This window comes from Furipterus horrens, unplaced genomic scaffold, assembly GCF_987537825.1.
Source record: "Furipterus horrens unplaced genomic scaffold, mFurHor1.1.pri manual_scaffold_1, whole genome shotgun sequence".
In the NCBI taxonomy this organism is placed as follows: Eukaryota; Metazoa; Chordata; class Mammalia; order Chiroptera; family Furipteridae; genus Furipterus; species Furipterus horrens.
The window spans coordinates 170,452,057-170,465,489 of NW_028327171.1; the positions used below are offsets into that span (position 1 = coordinate 170,452,057).

General features: G+C 50.8%; 1 protein-coding gene across 2 annotated transcripts; it reads left to right on the forward strand.

Annotated features, from left to right (window-relative positions):
• The first annotated feature begins 8,567 nt into the window (after positions 1 to 8,567).
• HOXD3 (homeobox D3) lies at positions 8,568 to 13,185 on the forward strand. 2 transcript variants are annotated; one of them, XM_090280951.1, is made up of 3 exons: positions 8,568 to 8,671; positions 9,367 to 9,990; positions 11,604 to 13,185. In XM_090280951.1, exons 2-3 carry the CDS (start codon positions 9,450 to 9,452, stop codon positions 12,359 to 12,361), a joined length of 1,299 nt encoding a protein of 432 aa, XP_090137077.1. In that variant the 5' UTR covers positions 8,568 to 8,671; positions 9,367 to 9,449; the 3' UTR covers positions 12,362 to 13,185. The 2 variants fall into 2 exon arrangements, with proteins under 2 accessions (XP_090137077.1, XP_090137085.1); XM_090280959.1 differs by lacking the exon at positions 8,568 to 8,671 and having other exon boundaries at positions 9,218 to 9,990.
• The last annotated feature ends 248 nt before the right edge of the window (positions 13,186 to 13,433 follow it).

Genomic DNA, 13,433 nt, shown 5'->3' on the forward strand with positions numbered 1-13,433 from the left:
GCGGGGTCCTCCTGGCGAGGGTGGAATGGGGCACCCATGGTCCAGCTTCATGAGGCTTCCCGAGTGGGCCTCCAGCCAGGCCTGGCCAGGTGAACAAAAGAAGGGGTCCTCTGACAGGTCTGGGGGCTCGAGCCTCGATCTGCTCCCTGGGACTTTACCAGGCCTCTGGAATGGGGATGCGGAGAACCTCACCCCCTTCCCCCCTGGCTCTTTGTGGCTGCAGAGCACATTCGCCCTTCGGAGACCTTGCAAGCTACGACGGGGCATCTGCTCCGTGCCCATTGCCGCTGAGAATCAGCGCTGGCTGTGAAAGCCAGACTTCAGGGAAAAGCGTGGAGACCCCTGGATGGTGTGGGATTCCGGGGTGCAGGCGGGCGGGGTGAAGTGTCGTGGCTCACTGGAGGGCCAGCCGCAGGCTCGGGCTGCCCAGAGCACACTGCGGGGAGCTTAACTCTTCTGACCACATGCAGAATTGTTACCGTGAATTTTACCTGACCACTCAAAGGGTGCTGGGGACCTGTCTTGATTTAGTATTTCTAAAACATAAGTTCCCTCCTCCCCCAGATAAACCTGGCTTGCGCCTTCTTAAAGGTGCCGCAGGAAGCGGGAAGGCACGGCCATGCAGGCACAGCCATGCAAGCACAGCCTGCAGGATCCGTGGGCCCTGCCCAGATCCAGAGGCTCACAGGTCACCGCAAACAGCAGCTTGGCATCTCGGCTGCTCCAGGCCACGCAGGACCCTGGATGGAGTTAGCAAGGTGCAGAGAGGGGGAACCACTCTGGAACTGCTCCGGGTCCTGGCCGGCTGTATATGCGCTCCTGTTCTGGCTCCCATAGTGGCATCTCATCTGCCGCATGGCGGGCGGAGCCAAGTCCCCGAGCAGAGGTGATGTGATAGTTATGGTGGGGTAACCGGCCTGGTCTGTGAGCTGGAGGCTCCAACCTTGGGATGGGAGACTGCGCTGTGCTGTAATGTAATTGCCTCACCCTGGGAAAGGGAGAGTGGTGAGTCAGCCTCAGCAGCACCTTGCCCAGATGAGTGAGGATGCAGGGGAACTGGGTGCAGACGGGGAGCCAAGAAAACCCTGAGCATCTGATGTTCCAGAGCCGCCTGCGGAGAAGCCTCTAAGACAGGCAGCCTCTAGAATTTACGTCCCAGGACCAGTCTCAAGGAAGGCCAGGCCAGGGTCAGAAGTCGTAGGAGGAGAGACTCCCAGCGCCCCAAATCCACTGCTGAAGGCCTGGCTGGAACTAGGTCTTGTCCCGAGCAGCCAGTTGAGGACTTTCCTTTACCCTCATACCGACTAGTGTCTGCCCCGGTAAGGGGCCTGGATCCCACGCCTCCTGCCCATCCTCCCAGCTGCCAGGCCTGGCTGCGCTCTGGGGGCTGGATGGTGTAAAAGTTTCACTCTCAATCAGTACAATCTCCCCCTGGGGTCACGTGAACAAATATGCTCGCTTTTGAAGGCAGCGTCTGTATTTCCTGACTATGAGGGGGTTTCCGGGGCTCTCTCCAAGTCCAGAAAGGACCGTATTCCAAAAGCAGAACGAACCCCCGAGCTCTGGGGGTCCTGGGAGGGCTGGGCAGGAACCCAGGAGTGGGTGGGGGCACGGGCAGCCACCGCTCTGGCCCTGCGAGCCGACAGGCAGGCGGGTGGACCGATGGGCGCGCAGAGCAGGCAAAGCCAGCCTGGGGACTAGAAACTCGTTCCTCCTGCGTTTATTGGTAGTTGAACCTCAGCCTGGTTCCGTTCTACCGGGAATTCCGTGTGCTCGGGTATATGGCCGCGTCAGCGAGCACGCAAGACCAGGGTTGGGACAGTGTTGTCTGCAGACAAAGGGGGAAGGCTAGCTCTGCCCCCCACTGGCGCCCACTCTGAGGCCGAGGACACCGGGTTTATGATAAATTGGGATCCAGGTAAGCAATTGCATGACAAAATGGAAATCTTTGGGTAGGGGGCTGCTTGCTGCCCTGAGTGGGATACTAAATATGATTTATTTTGTGTAATCTGTGATCTTGATTATTGCCAATTGTTGAGGCAGCCTGCGTAGACCTAGATACATTTCTACATATACATCGAGGACGGTGATTAATCGTAACAAGGCTCACTTTGTGGGAATGCTCCCCGCCTACCCAAAGGTTAGGAGGACACACTACCTTGCCAGATTTGGAGGGTGGCTGGTGGCATTGGGTGGGGAGAGGAAGGTGGCAGTTTGAGAAGTCAGTGAGGGGGTTGGGGGTTGGAGGAAGTATTTGGGGGGTAAATGTGTAGTTATGAGAACGGGCTGAAAATGAATTAAAAGAAACTTTTTTTTTACACTGTCACTGCCAAAGTAAGATGGAGCATCATATTAATTCAGTGTCTTGGGCTGCCCGGCTGGGCGCAGGCAGGTTGATTTATATGTATTTAAAATAAACTCTGTGGCCAGCCAGCTCCCTGCATTGTTCTGGGAGCTAGTTCCACATACACAGACCTTTATCTCTTGCTCTTGGCTTAATTTTTTTTCTTGGAAGGTTGAAGTTCCATTCGAGATTCCCTCCGCAAATTCAAGAGAACCCCCAAACTACCCAGAAGAGTTTGGGAGGCTTCTCCACACTCCCCCTCACTAATCTAGGGTTTTGACTGCAAGAGTGGCAGAGAAAGGTTTATGGCTTCTGGGTTGTTCTCCCCAAAGAATCAGGAATGAAAGCTAAATTGTATTTTTATTCCAGCATCCCATCCATTCTTTTACTATGTCCTGTGGCTACTGGCATGGGGAGGACAGAACAATCCATCCCCTTTGCAGGGACCAAAGCCTGAGTGAGGAGCAACCTGAGTCTGAGTAAAGGGCTCCACGCTCAAGAGAGTGCCTCAGGGTTGGGTCAGAGTGGGCCTTTATGGGGAAAAAACCCAGAAAACAAGGAGCACTCCCCTAGCCTAGGTTGGGACTGGGCACCAGTGTGAGACAGACAGACTTCCAGGGGAGTTGCCATCAAATGAGAGCAGTGAAGTTGTTTTGTCAATCGCCTGTGGTTGGTTTCATCAGAACCTAAAGTTGCTGGATAATTTTCTTCACTTGCTGCCTTGGAATTGTGCGCCTGCCAACTTAGTTGAATCCAATTACTATGAGCAGCATTTCATTTGGCCCCACGGAGTACTCATAACTTCCCCAAAATTCCAATAATCTGCACCCTATACTAAAGGCTCCCTATCCTAAAGACTTTTCCCCGGGGACTGGTGGGGATGAGGTATAGGGTGGGCCTGCCCAGGACTAGCTCCTCTTTGACAGCTCTCAGACAAGTTTTCCTCCTGCTCCCCCAGTTTCTGGCTGTGGAAAGGGTATTTGAGCTGGTGGACCAGAGCCAGCTAGGTTAAGCCTCCGATTCTGGACAAACAAGAAGCTGAAGTCCACCAGTACTGGATGCTGGGTGGGTTGGGGAGGGAGCCCGGGAGAAGGTGGTGGTGGAGACTCTGGGAGACCCACCTTTGGCTACCTTAGGGTCCTCTTTTCTTTCCCCAAGCCTCTAGCACCCAGAGCGCACAGAGCACCCCGAATGCCCAGTTGCAAACTTACCCTGTTCCTCCGCAGCTGAGAAAACAAAATCTAGATACCTGCATCCGGGGATCAGGGATTGTGGCTCTGGGTGGTTTCCCAATTTAGCCTTTCTTCTGAGGGGGAAGGTCCTACTTTTAAGGAACGCTTTTCTCATAAATAAATAAATAAAATCAAGAGGCAAAAGTTGACGTCCGTCCACGTGAATGTATCATATAGAGCAGCTTCAGGATTTGCCGGTCTGGTCGGTGGGCCTGAGTACATCGCACCTCATCCAGAAGCCCTTGGGGCTGGCCCAACAGAGTGGACCCCCCTGGATCCAGGCGGCTGGGAAGCTGAAGTCAAGGCGTGATGTTAGGATCTCTACTGGGCCAGGATCTCTCCGAGGCGCTTCCGTTGGGTGTTCATTAAGGGTGAGTTATTGCTGCGTGAGCCAAAGGTCACTTCAAAGGCTTATGGCTGCTCGCTCTGGTCTTTAAAAGGGTCTGGAACGCTTTGTGTGGGGCTTTCCCAGCTTGGTTTAGTGTTTGCAAACTACTGAGTCTACAAATTGCACAGGACAGATGCAAGAGAGGGGATTGTGTATCTACTTTAACCTGAGGGGCAGGTACCCATTGAGCGTCGGCAGTGTAGAGCAGCTCGATCTGTTTTGGGGTAAAGGTGTAAGGGATGTTTGTTTCTTAGGTGGTTTGATCCCTAAACAGGTGTGTGGGCAACCCAGGTCAGGAGTGTGGTAGGTACTTCCTGGCATAAAATAAACTCAGGGAAACCATCAATATACAATGTACAAACCGGGAAATAGTGCCCAGTTCCCACTTTACTGGGGCTGCCTGGGCAGCCATTGATGGACACTCACCTAGGCCTGTGTATATAATTTACTGTCCTTTGCTGGTGCTGTGCTGTAGCCTCCCTCCCACTCTAATTCTTCACGGTCCCATTTTCTGCTCTTAGAAGGGTAGACTTGATGTGGAGGATTGGAGAACCTGGAGCACTTAGAGCTTGGTTGGAGCAGGAGAGGGACTGGTTTTCCTGCACCTCTGACACACTTGGCCCACCCCCTGGCCAAGGGTGTGATCCTTCCCTCAGGTCCGACTCCCCCTTCTTCCAATCAGCCAAGGATTTTGGTGTTAAAGGCTGCGTGCTCCCCAGGAACCACCAGTCTCTTTTCTGCTTGAGAGAAGGTACCCTGAATGGCTGCAGTCACATTTTACAATATTCACATCGATTATGACACCCTTAAAGGGAGTAAAGCCTCTCGACTTGTGTTTGTAAGAACCAGCTGCCACTTAGAGTTTCCTTTTTGTTCCAGATCCACCTGAACAGAATATCAAAAGGAACCCGAAGAGCCTACAAAGAGTTAGAGACAAAATTCGAGAAACACCATATACATGCACACTCATACACACAATTGTGGTGAGTGACATTTAAAAAAAATAATTTCCACTACATTTTCATCTGTCCTGCACCTCAAGGTAGCCATCTCAGGATTCATACATCAAGACATAAACAAAGGGCCGCTTTGAAATGGATCACCTCAGTGTGAACTGCCGCCTTTACATGATAACTGATCATCCGCTTTCAAATTTATGGCGCTTTACTGGGGAGCCCAGTGCCTTAAATGCAGGGTGTATTACGTACTGAGTTATCTGGGCTAAATAAGAGTGGTTTAGAAGGCCCATCCAGGGTTCCCCATAGGGCAAAGGAGGCTCAGGCTGAGAGATCAGGAGAACTGGGCAGAAATCTTTGAGATAAACATATTTCCTTCTGAGCAAACCCTAAAAGAAGTAGTTACAAAATCCCGAAGTAGCAAAGCCAACAGGAGGGAAGAAACATCGCTCGCTTCCAGTGAATTAACGGGGTTACTCAGCAAGAGTCGTGTCTACGGGAAAGAGATCTGTGGGCTTCCAAGGCCCTGGTTTAGGCAAAACAGGGAGAGGAGCTGAGGGCAACTCGAACGAACCTTAGAAAAAATTTGAGACTAACAGAAAGCAACCAGCATACCATCGCCTTCCCCTTCTCTTTCAACTTGCACGATCCGACTCTACCCGTCTGTGATTTACGACCACTGAGCACTAGTCACAGCCCGGAGACGGCCGCCCGTTTCCTCCCCAAGCTCCTCGCCCTTTCCACGGCCGCCGCGGGCAGGCAAGCGCTGGGCCGGTCTCCGCGCGACCAGCCGGCGAGCCTTCTGGCGTCCCCAGGCCGGGGCGGGCAGCAGGTCTTCAGCCCCGGCGATGCTGCGCGCGTCCCTTCCCGTGTCTGGCCGCCCAGCAGAGCTGCTCCAAGAGGCGGCACCGGCCACTTTATATAATCCCCCTGCTCCGGGGGCGCGGGCTCGGGAAAAGTGCGGAGTAGGGCATTCTTTTGCTGCTCTTCCTCCTACGTTGAGTCCGTTTTGCACTTCTGAAAAGTGCCGGGCCTGGGGAAGTGTTTTTCTTTTCATTCCTTACTGAAGCGTTTACTGCCGCCGTGCTCGAAGTCATAAATTTTGTTACAAACCGCAATGACAGGTGCATTGATATGCACCGTGAGAGCTCCAGCTGCTTAATAACCCCGTCCCCTGGCCGCTGTGAGCGCCTTTTATTTATTCGGTATCATATTAGGTATTGATCCTAGGCAGAATTAAGTGCAGTGAGCAAGTATCTGGATTCAGCTGTTTCGGAGGCGCGGTGGGTGCGGCGGGCAAACGCCGCCTGGGGAGCCGGCGGTGGTCGCTCAGAGGCAGCTTTCCTTCCGTCAACTTTTCGGGACCTCGAGAAGGGATGAGCCAGACCCCCGTTTGGCGCCCCTTCCCCAGGAGGGGCCGGGGATGGCGCCGGCAGGGTTCTGGGGAGGCTGCCGCGCCGCTTCCTTAGTCTGGGGCATGGAGGGGAGGAGGAGTGTGAGGAAAGGTCTGCTGAGGACTTGGAAGACTGCCCCTCCCCCCCCCAGGGGCTTGTCTTCACCCCGAGGCATTTGGGTCCCAGAGCCCAAATGAGCGGAGGTACCAAAGGGTGAGAAAAGAAAGCCTTAAAGAAAGGGGGTGGGGGGGTGGTGATCGAAAAGATGAGCCACTGAACAGTTGACCATTGTCCAAGTGATTTATGACCCATTCCTGCTTTTTAGGTTCAGGCAGAGTTCACAAGGAGTAGGGATTTCTGGAAAGAAATAAGCTCTTTTTTATTTTAGATTTTTTTAAAAAACCAGTTTTGTAACAATATTCTCAGGTTCTGTTTTAGGAGAGGTGGCTTCTTTAGGGCACTGTGTATTTTGGGGGGGTCTGGGGAGGCAGCAAAGTCCTTCCCATTTAGGCGAGGGCTTCAGCCATGGCTTCCGGGGAAATGGACATTGGGGTAGGGAATCACCATTGTGTGTGCCTTGAAATTCCTTAATACAATGAAAACAGAGAACAGACTCTGTGGTTACTCACAAAGCTGCCCACTATTTGCACTTTTGACATCTGTACACAGCGTGTTTTCTAGGAATATGCCATAGAAACAAATACATATGTAAAGCCATTTGTTTCAAAGACCTGGTCAGTTCCTAAGGCAGCTGTTTTAATGTGTCTGGTTCACCTATCAAGATAACTTGATTTACCTGGGAGGCAAGAGGGGGATGTTTTGCTTGCATTGTTGTAAGTGGAATGACAGAAGCAGCAATGAGTTCTGGTGGTCTCAGTGTCAAATGTGACTATTTTGACATCCAGAGGGCCCAAAGTTTAAAACTGGAAGCAGGAACCCAGAAAAGTACAGAAACTTAAGCAAACTCACAGTACCTGGTGCATTTGCCTGGAGACATAAAAATATTAGTCATAGGATAAAGAGGTAGCTGTCCATTTGACATTCAGAAACTTTATGAGTCAGAGAATGTATGAAGTGAATTGAAAGAAAGATTGAGACCAACTTTATTGAGTAGATATCCTAATTGCCTACATTTAATAACAATTGTAGAAATAATTCCTAAAATATAATATCCTAATATTCTATTATCCCACTGAGAAGGGCCTTTTATCAAGATAAATGGCATAGTCACTTATATTTTAAAACAAAAATGGCAATACTACTACCAAACAAAGGCTAATATAAGTAATTATTTATTTATTTTTTAATTACTTTTAAAATCCTCACCCAAGGATATGTTTTTATTGACTTTACTGAAAGAGGAAAGGTGAGAAAGAAACATCAATCAGTTGCCTCCCACACATGCCCCAACTGGGGATCAAACCTGCAACCTAGGTATGTGTTCTGACCAGGAATTGAACCTGCAACCTTTAGGAGTGTGTGTGGGGAGCAATGCTCCAATCAACTGAGCCACCTGGCTAGGGCTGAATAATTTTTAAAAAATGTAGCTAGGCTTTTTGGTGAAGTGGATGGGAAATGAGTGACTGGAGAAGTGATTTTGGTACTAGTGGTCAGGTCCATTAGGCCACATAAGTTGTCTAGATAATGTGGTCCATTCTGATGACCATGATGTAAGCCAGGGAGTTGTGAGGAAGAAAAGTTGCCTGAAAGGAGAGATCAAGAATTAAGGCCAAGGAGCTGACCAATGAGTTTTCTTTATCCAGCAGACAAAAGTGGCTGAATAGTATCAGTTATACTTTAACTCCTTAGGAACCTTTCAGGAGAAAGGGTGGATGGGTGAGAAGGGAAAGCTCCATCAAGAGTCAGAGGACACAAAAGGGGTAGAATTTTTCTTAAGTCTTTTTTTTTTTTTTCCTCTTTCTAATTCTGGGTCCATTCATTTTGCCAAAAGAGGCTCTCTCCCTGGTTGTGAGTTGGATGGTGGTAGTAGAATGAATGATCCAGAGCGGAGGTCAATAATAATATCTATACAATAGATGCAGGATAAAAAATAATAGTTATAAAGCATTCTCCATTTATCCATGCTCCACGCATTTCAAATTCTCAATCTCTTCACCCATTTTCACTGGCATTCATTTGGAGGACAAAGTTGTTGTCTAGAAAAATGTAGATGAAAGAGAATAAACATTTTCTAGCTTCAAAATAAGTCTGGGTGCCTTTAAGTCCTCTTCTTGGTTTTTATCTCCTAGTGGATTTCACAGTGCTGACCCACAGAGCTAACTGGGCCGATTCTCACCCTGTCACCAGAAAGTGGACTATCTGGGTCTTCATGAAGGATGCTGGGATTCTGAAACCAGGTGGGGGAGATACTCTTTTTGAGAGTTCTGGCTATTCTGAGTGGGTTATATGGCTTTCTTTTGTCCATCAAAACCCTGAGATGACCCCATGGTTAATTGATCCATTTATTCAATAAGCATTTATTGCACTTACTACATCTGGGGCCCTGGGCTAGATGTTAGGAATATATAAATAAATAAGACACAGTCCCTGCCTGCAAGGAGCTCAAAGTCAAGTGGGAGAATCAGCCATTAAAATGTATAAGGCCGTAAGTGCTTTTTCATGCAGTTTCAAACGCTAAATTTACACTCTTAGAGAAAGACAATTGTATCTGAAAAAATAATGAAAGAAAGGAAGAAAGAAAAGAGAAAGAAAGAAAGAAAGAAAGAAAGAAAGAAAGAAAGAAAGAAAGAAAAGAAAGAAAGAAAAGGAAAGAAAGAAAGAAAGAAAGAAAGAAAGAAAGAAAGAAAGAAAGAAAGAAAGAAAGAAAGGTCCCTTTCCTTGGATGTAGCTAAAGAGAAGGAAAGGCCGTTTCTTATGTTTATAAGAAATACCTTCTGACTTTTCCAAGGGATCAAATAAGTGGAACTTCATAAAATTCCAGATCCCCCACTATTAAGTGGGTGAAAAGCAGAGAGCCTAAGCTAGTCCCTCTATATTGATTGGTCTTGCCAATGACAGTCCTGCTGGGGCCTCTCACTTTTCTTCTCTGCAGGTCTACAGGAGCCTGGGGCTGCCCCAGCTCTCTCAGGATTTGGCAGACATTGGAGGTGGCAGTGAAGGAGACAGTGTTGGTCAATGTTATTTGAGCAGGGTCAGCAGGCCCTGGAGCTTCCTGAGTGCACGATGCAGAAGGCTGCTTACTATGAAAACCCAGGACTCTTTGGAGGCTATGGTTACAGCAAAGCCACTGACACTTATGGCTACAGTGCCCCCCACCAGCCTTATCCACCCCCTGCTGCTGCCAACTCCCTGGACACTGATTACCCAGGTTCTGCCTGCTCCATTCAGAGCTCTGCACCTCTGCGAGCACCATCCCACAAGGGGGCCGAACTCAATGGCAGCTGCATGAGGCCTGGCACTGGGAACAGCCAGGGTGGGGGTGGTGGCAGCCAGCCTCCTGGTCTGAACTCAGAGCAACAACCACCACAGCCCCCTCCTCCACCACCGACCTTGCCCCCATCCTCACCCACCAATCCTGGAGGTGGTGTGCCTGCCAAGAAGGCCAAGGGTGGTCCCAATGCTTCTGGCTCTTCAGCCACCATCAGCAAGCAGATCTTCCCCTGGATGAAAGAGTCCCGGCAGAACTCCAAGCAGAAGAACAGCTGTGCCACTGCAGGTAGCTCTCTGAGAAAGCTAACCCCTGGACTAAGTCCCCTCCACACTGACCCTAAGAAGCTAGCTCACTTAGGAACTAAGATACTCAGGCTGGAAATGCAGCATTGGAGGCCATATGTCTTAATTCCTACTGACACAGAAATGTTCCTTCTTTTTAGTGTCCCTGATTGAAGGTCATACCCTTACAGTGACAGGGGACTCACTTCCATTCCAGGCTTTTGGTACCACTGCTGGGCAAGTCTCATAGTTATTAATAGACACCTCTTCCTTATACTGACCTAATAACTGCTTTCCTGGGCTGCTAGTCATAACTCAGCTCCTTTTTCCATCCAATACTTTTCAAAACTTGAAGACAGGTATGATTCCCCAAGCCTGGGTGGTAATGTAGTCCATATCACATGAATTCCTAGTCTCTTAAATTAAAAAAACTAAAGTCTATGGAGTGCTATGTTAAGAACCATGCTAACTGCTTTACCCCCAGCCTAATTCTCCCCATCCTAGCAAATCCATAATAGGAAGAGTCATATCCTAGAAAAGGATATGCTCTGACAGAGGAGCAGCCTTGTGTTTCTTTCCCTGGAAAGGGAGACCCTAGAGTTAAGAAGATCTTCTGTAGGTCTGTTTAGGGTATGTGGAAGAAGATGGGCAGGGGACAGGAGCTCTGAGGCCTGCTGCCCCTCTCTCTTCTCAGCCTGCTTGGTTCCTGAAATTTTCTGACCTGTGTTCTCTGATGTGGTTTATCTTCAGGTAGATGAACTTGCTTGCAGGTTCAGAGCCACTTTGAGCCTGGGATGTAGCTAACTTGTTATCAGGTCTCTGGTTTGCCTGCTGCTCTCTGGGGCTGCTGCTCCCAGGGAGAAAGTATCTGCCAGCCTGTAAGCTCCTTCTCCTGCCCCTCCTTCCCAGAAGCAGGCACAGGCCCTCCCTCCCAGGAGAAATCCATTTGTCTTCCCAGTGAGGGAGTGGACAAGCTGCTGAGAGGTGGCAGGGGTAGGGGAAACCAGTGTTGAGGCTGCTGGTACTAGCACTGCAATACTCAAAATGTTCCCAGCCTAGCCTTAGATCCTCTAAACCCCGGGGCAGTATTTTTATGGTTTATCATTTCCCTGCATTTGATGCAGAGCTTTCAGGTGCAGCTGGGCTGGAGTGAGGTGCTAAGATCTCCACCCTCAGTCTACGCTTCCTGGGTGCTTTGCCCAGGACCCAGCCCCTAAGCAAGGCAGGCTGGGACTGTTCCCTCCCCTCTGCTCCTCCGGCAGAGGCTAGGAGGAGTGTTCAAAGAAGCCTGGCCCTTCTTTGACAGAGGGGAGGCCTTGCCAGAAGCTACTAGTCTCCCACTAAACTCAACTGCTTTTGGGAGGGGGAGGGGCTGGACAGAGGGGATCAACCTCAGACGGCAGATGGGGGTTTCAGGTGCGACTGATTAGTAGGCCTGGGGCCGGTGAGTTCCTTCTTAGAATCTCACCTCTCAAACGCCCCTCCCTGAATTCAGCTAGGATTAAAGTGGGGGTAGGGGGGGTGGGGGTGGAGAGAAGGGAACCAGGGGAGCACTTCCAGCCCTGGGTATCCCCACCTCTCCCTCTCAGCGTCCCCTCTCTCTCCCTCCCTGTCCAGGAGAGAGCTGCGAAGACAAGAGCCCGCCAGGCCCAGCGTCCAAGCGGGTGCGCACCGCTTACACGAGTGCACAGCTGGTGGAGTTGGAAAAGGAATTTCACTTCAACCGCTACTTGTGCCGGCCACGCCGCGTGGAGATGGCCAACCTGCTGAACCTCACGGAGCGCCAGATCAAGATCTGGTTCCAGAACCGGCGCATGAAGTACAAGAAGGACCAGAAGGCCAAGGGCATCCTGCACTCGCCAGCGGGGCAGTCGCCGGAGCGCAGCCCGCCGCTCGGCGGTTCTGCCGGCCACGTGGCCTACTCGGGTCAGCTGCCGCCGGTGCCGGGCCTAGCCTACGACGCACCCTCGCCTCCTGCGTTTGCCAAATCTCAGCCCAACATGTACGGCCTCGCCGCCTACACGGCGCCGCTCAGCAGCTGCCTGCCACAGCAGAAGCGTTACGCTGCGCCCGAGTTTGAGCCCCACCCCATGGCGAGCAACGGCAGCGGCTTTGCCAGCGCCAACCTGCAGGGCAGCCCGGTGTACGTGGGCGGTAACTTCGTCGATTCCATGGCGCCCGCGTCCGGGCCGGTCTTCAACCTGGGCCACCTCTCACACCCGTCTTCGGCCAGCGTGGACTACAGTTGCGCCGCGCAGATTCCCGGCAACCACCACCATGGACCGTGCGACCCTCATCCCACTTACACAGATCTTTCGGCGCACCACTCGTCTCAGGGACGCCTACCCGAGGCCCCCAAACTGACGCATCTGTAGCGGCCGCCAACGGCCTGAAGTAGTGGCCCAATTACCTCTTTTGCTTTTTTTGCTTTGGTGGCAGGGGTGGCCGGGTGGCGGGGTGGCGAACGGGGCCCGCGGGGCAGCGGGTGACTCCTCGCCCTGGCCTGGGTCGCAGCCTCCCTGGTTTTGGGCCAACAGCTGCCGAGGCACAGGAGACTGGGCCTCCTCTCGAGGCGCGTCCTCCTTTGGGTGACTTGCCATAAATCAGCAGCAAGGATTGTCCTCTGTAAGCCTGACAGTGCCATATACAGCGGACCAAGGGACTCTAAACTGGTAATGGTGTCCCGAAGGTAAGTCTGAGATCCAACGGAGCTCTGCAGAGGGACCAGAGCCTGGAGAGCTCCGGGCCTGGCCCGTGTCTAGCCTAGTTGCGGACACATTAATTTATATGCTCCTTCCCGTGCAGTAAGGATTGCATCGGACTCAACAATCTGTATTTATTATTTGAAGCGAGTCATTTCGTTTCTCTGATTATTTATCCTCGTCTTAACGTATTTATGTGTATATTTGTAGAATTCTCCAGCCAGCTTCGGAAAGCGCTCCCAGGCCCCCGGGGTCCACATTTCACCTTAGTCCCCTTGGTCTGAATTAGTTGAGAGTAGTTTTTGAACAGTTGTAACCGTGGCTGGTGTTTGTAGTTGATGTAAAGGATCAGGACCGCAAAATATCCTTCATGGGTAGAGACACCCGTTATTCATTTCTCAACAGCCACAGTCCTCCAGCTCGACACAGTTTATTGATTTCAAATTGTCTGGTACTATTTGAACAAATATTTAGAATAAAAAATTTCTCAGTTGGAAGAGTATCTGTGTTAATCACATACACCTGCAAGTAGATCACTACCTTTGTCTTTCCCACAGTCCCTGTGGAAGGCCCCCAAATAGGCTAACCCATTGAAATATTATTTTTCTTGCATTTGGAATCTAGTACATACATTGGTTCTAGGGATACTTGATTACACCCCAGCTATTGACATTAGCGGGGGAAGTATGAGGATGCAAACCTAGAAATGTTGAAGGAGGTGATTTGGGTAGGGCTTTGTACTGAG

What these genes read in the sequence shown, in the direction of transcription:
- HOXD3 (XM_090280951.1), top strand. Translation starts at nt 9,450, where the DNA reads ATGTTATTTGAGCAGGGTCAGCAGGCCCTGGAGCTTCCTGAGTGCACG. An exon ending in GAACAGCTGTGCCACTGCAG is followed by an intron (nt 9,991 to 11,603) that starts GTAGCTCTCTGA and finishes CTCCCTGTCCAG; the next exon opens with GAGAGAGCTGCGAAGACAAG.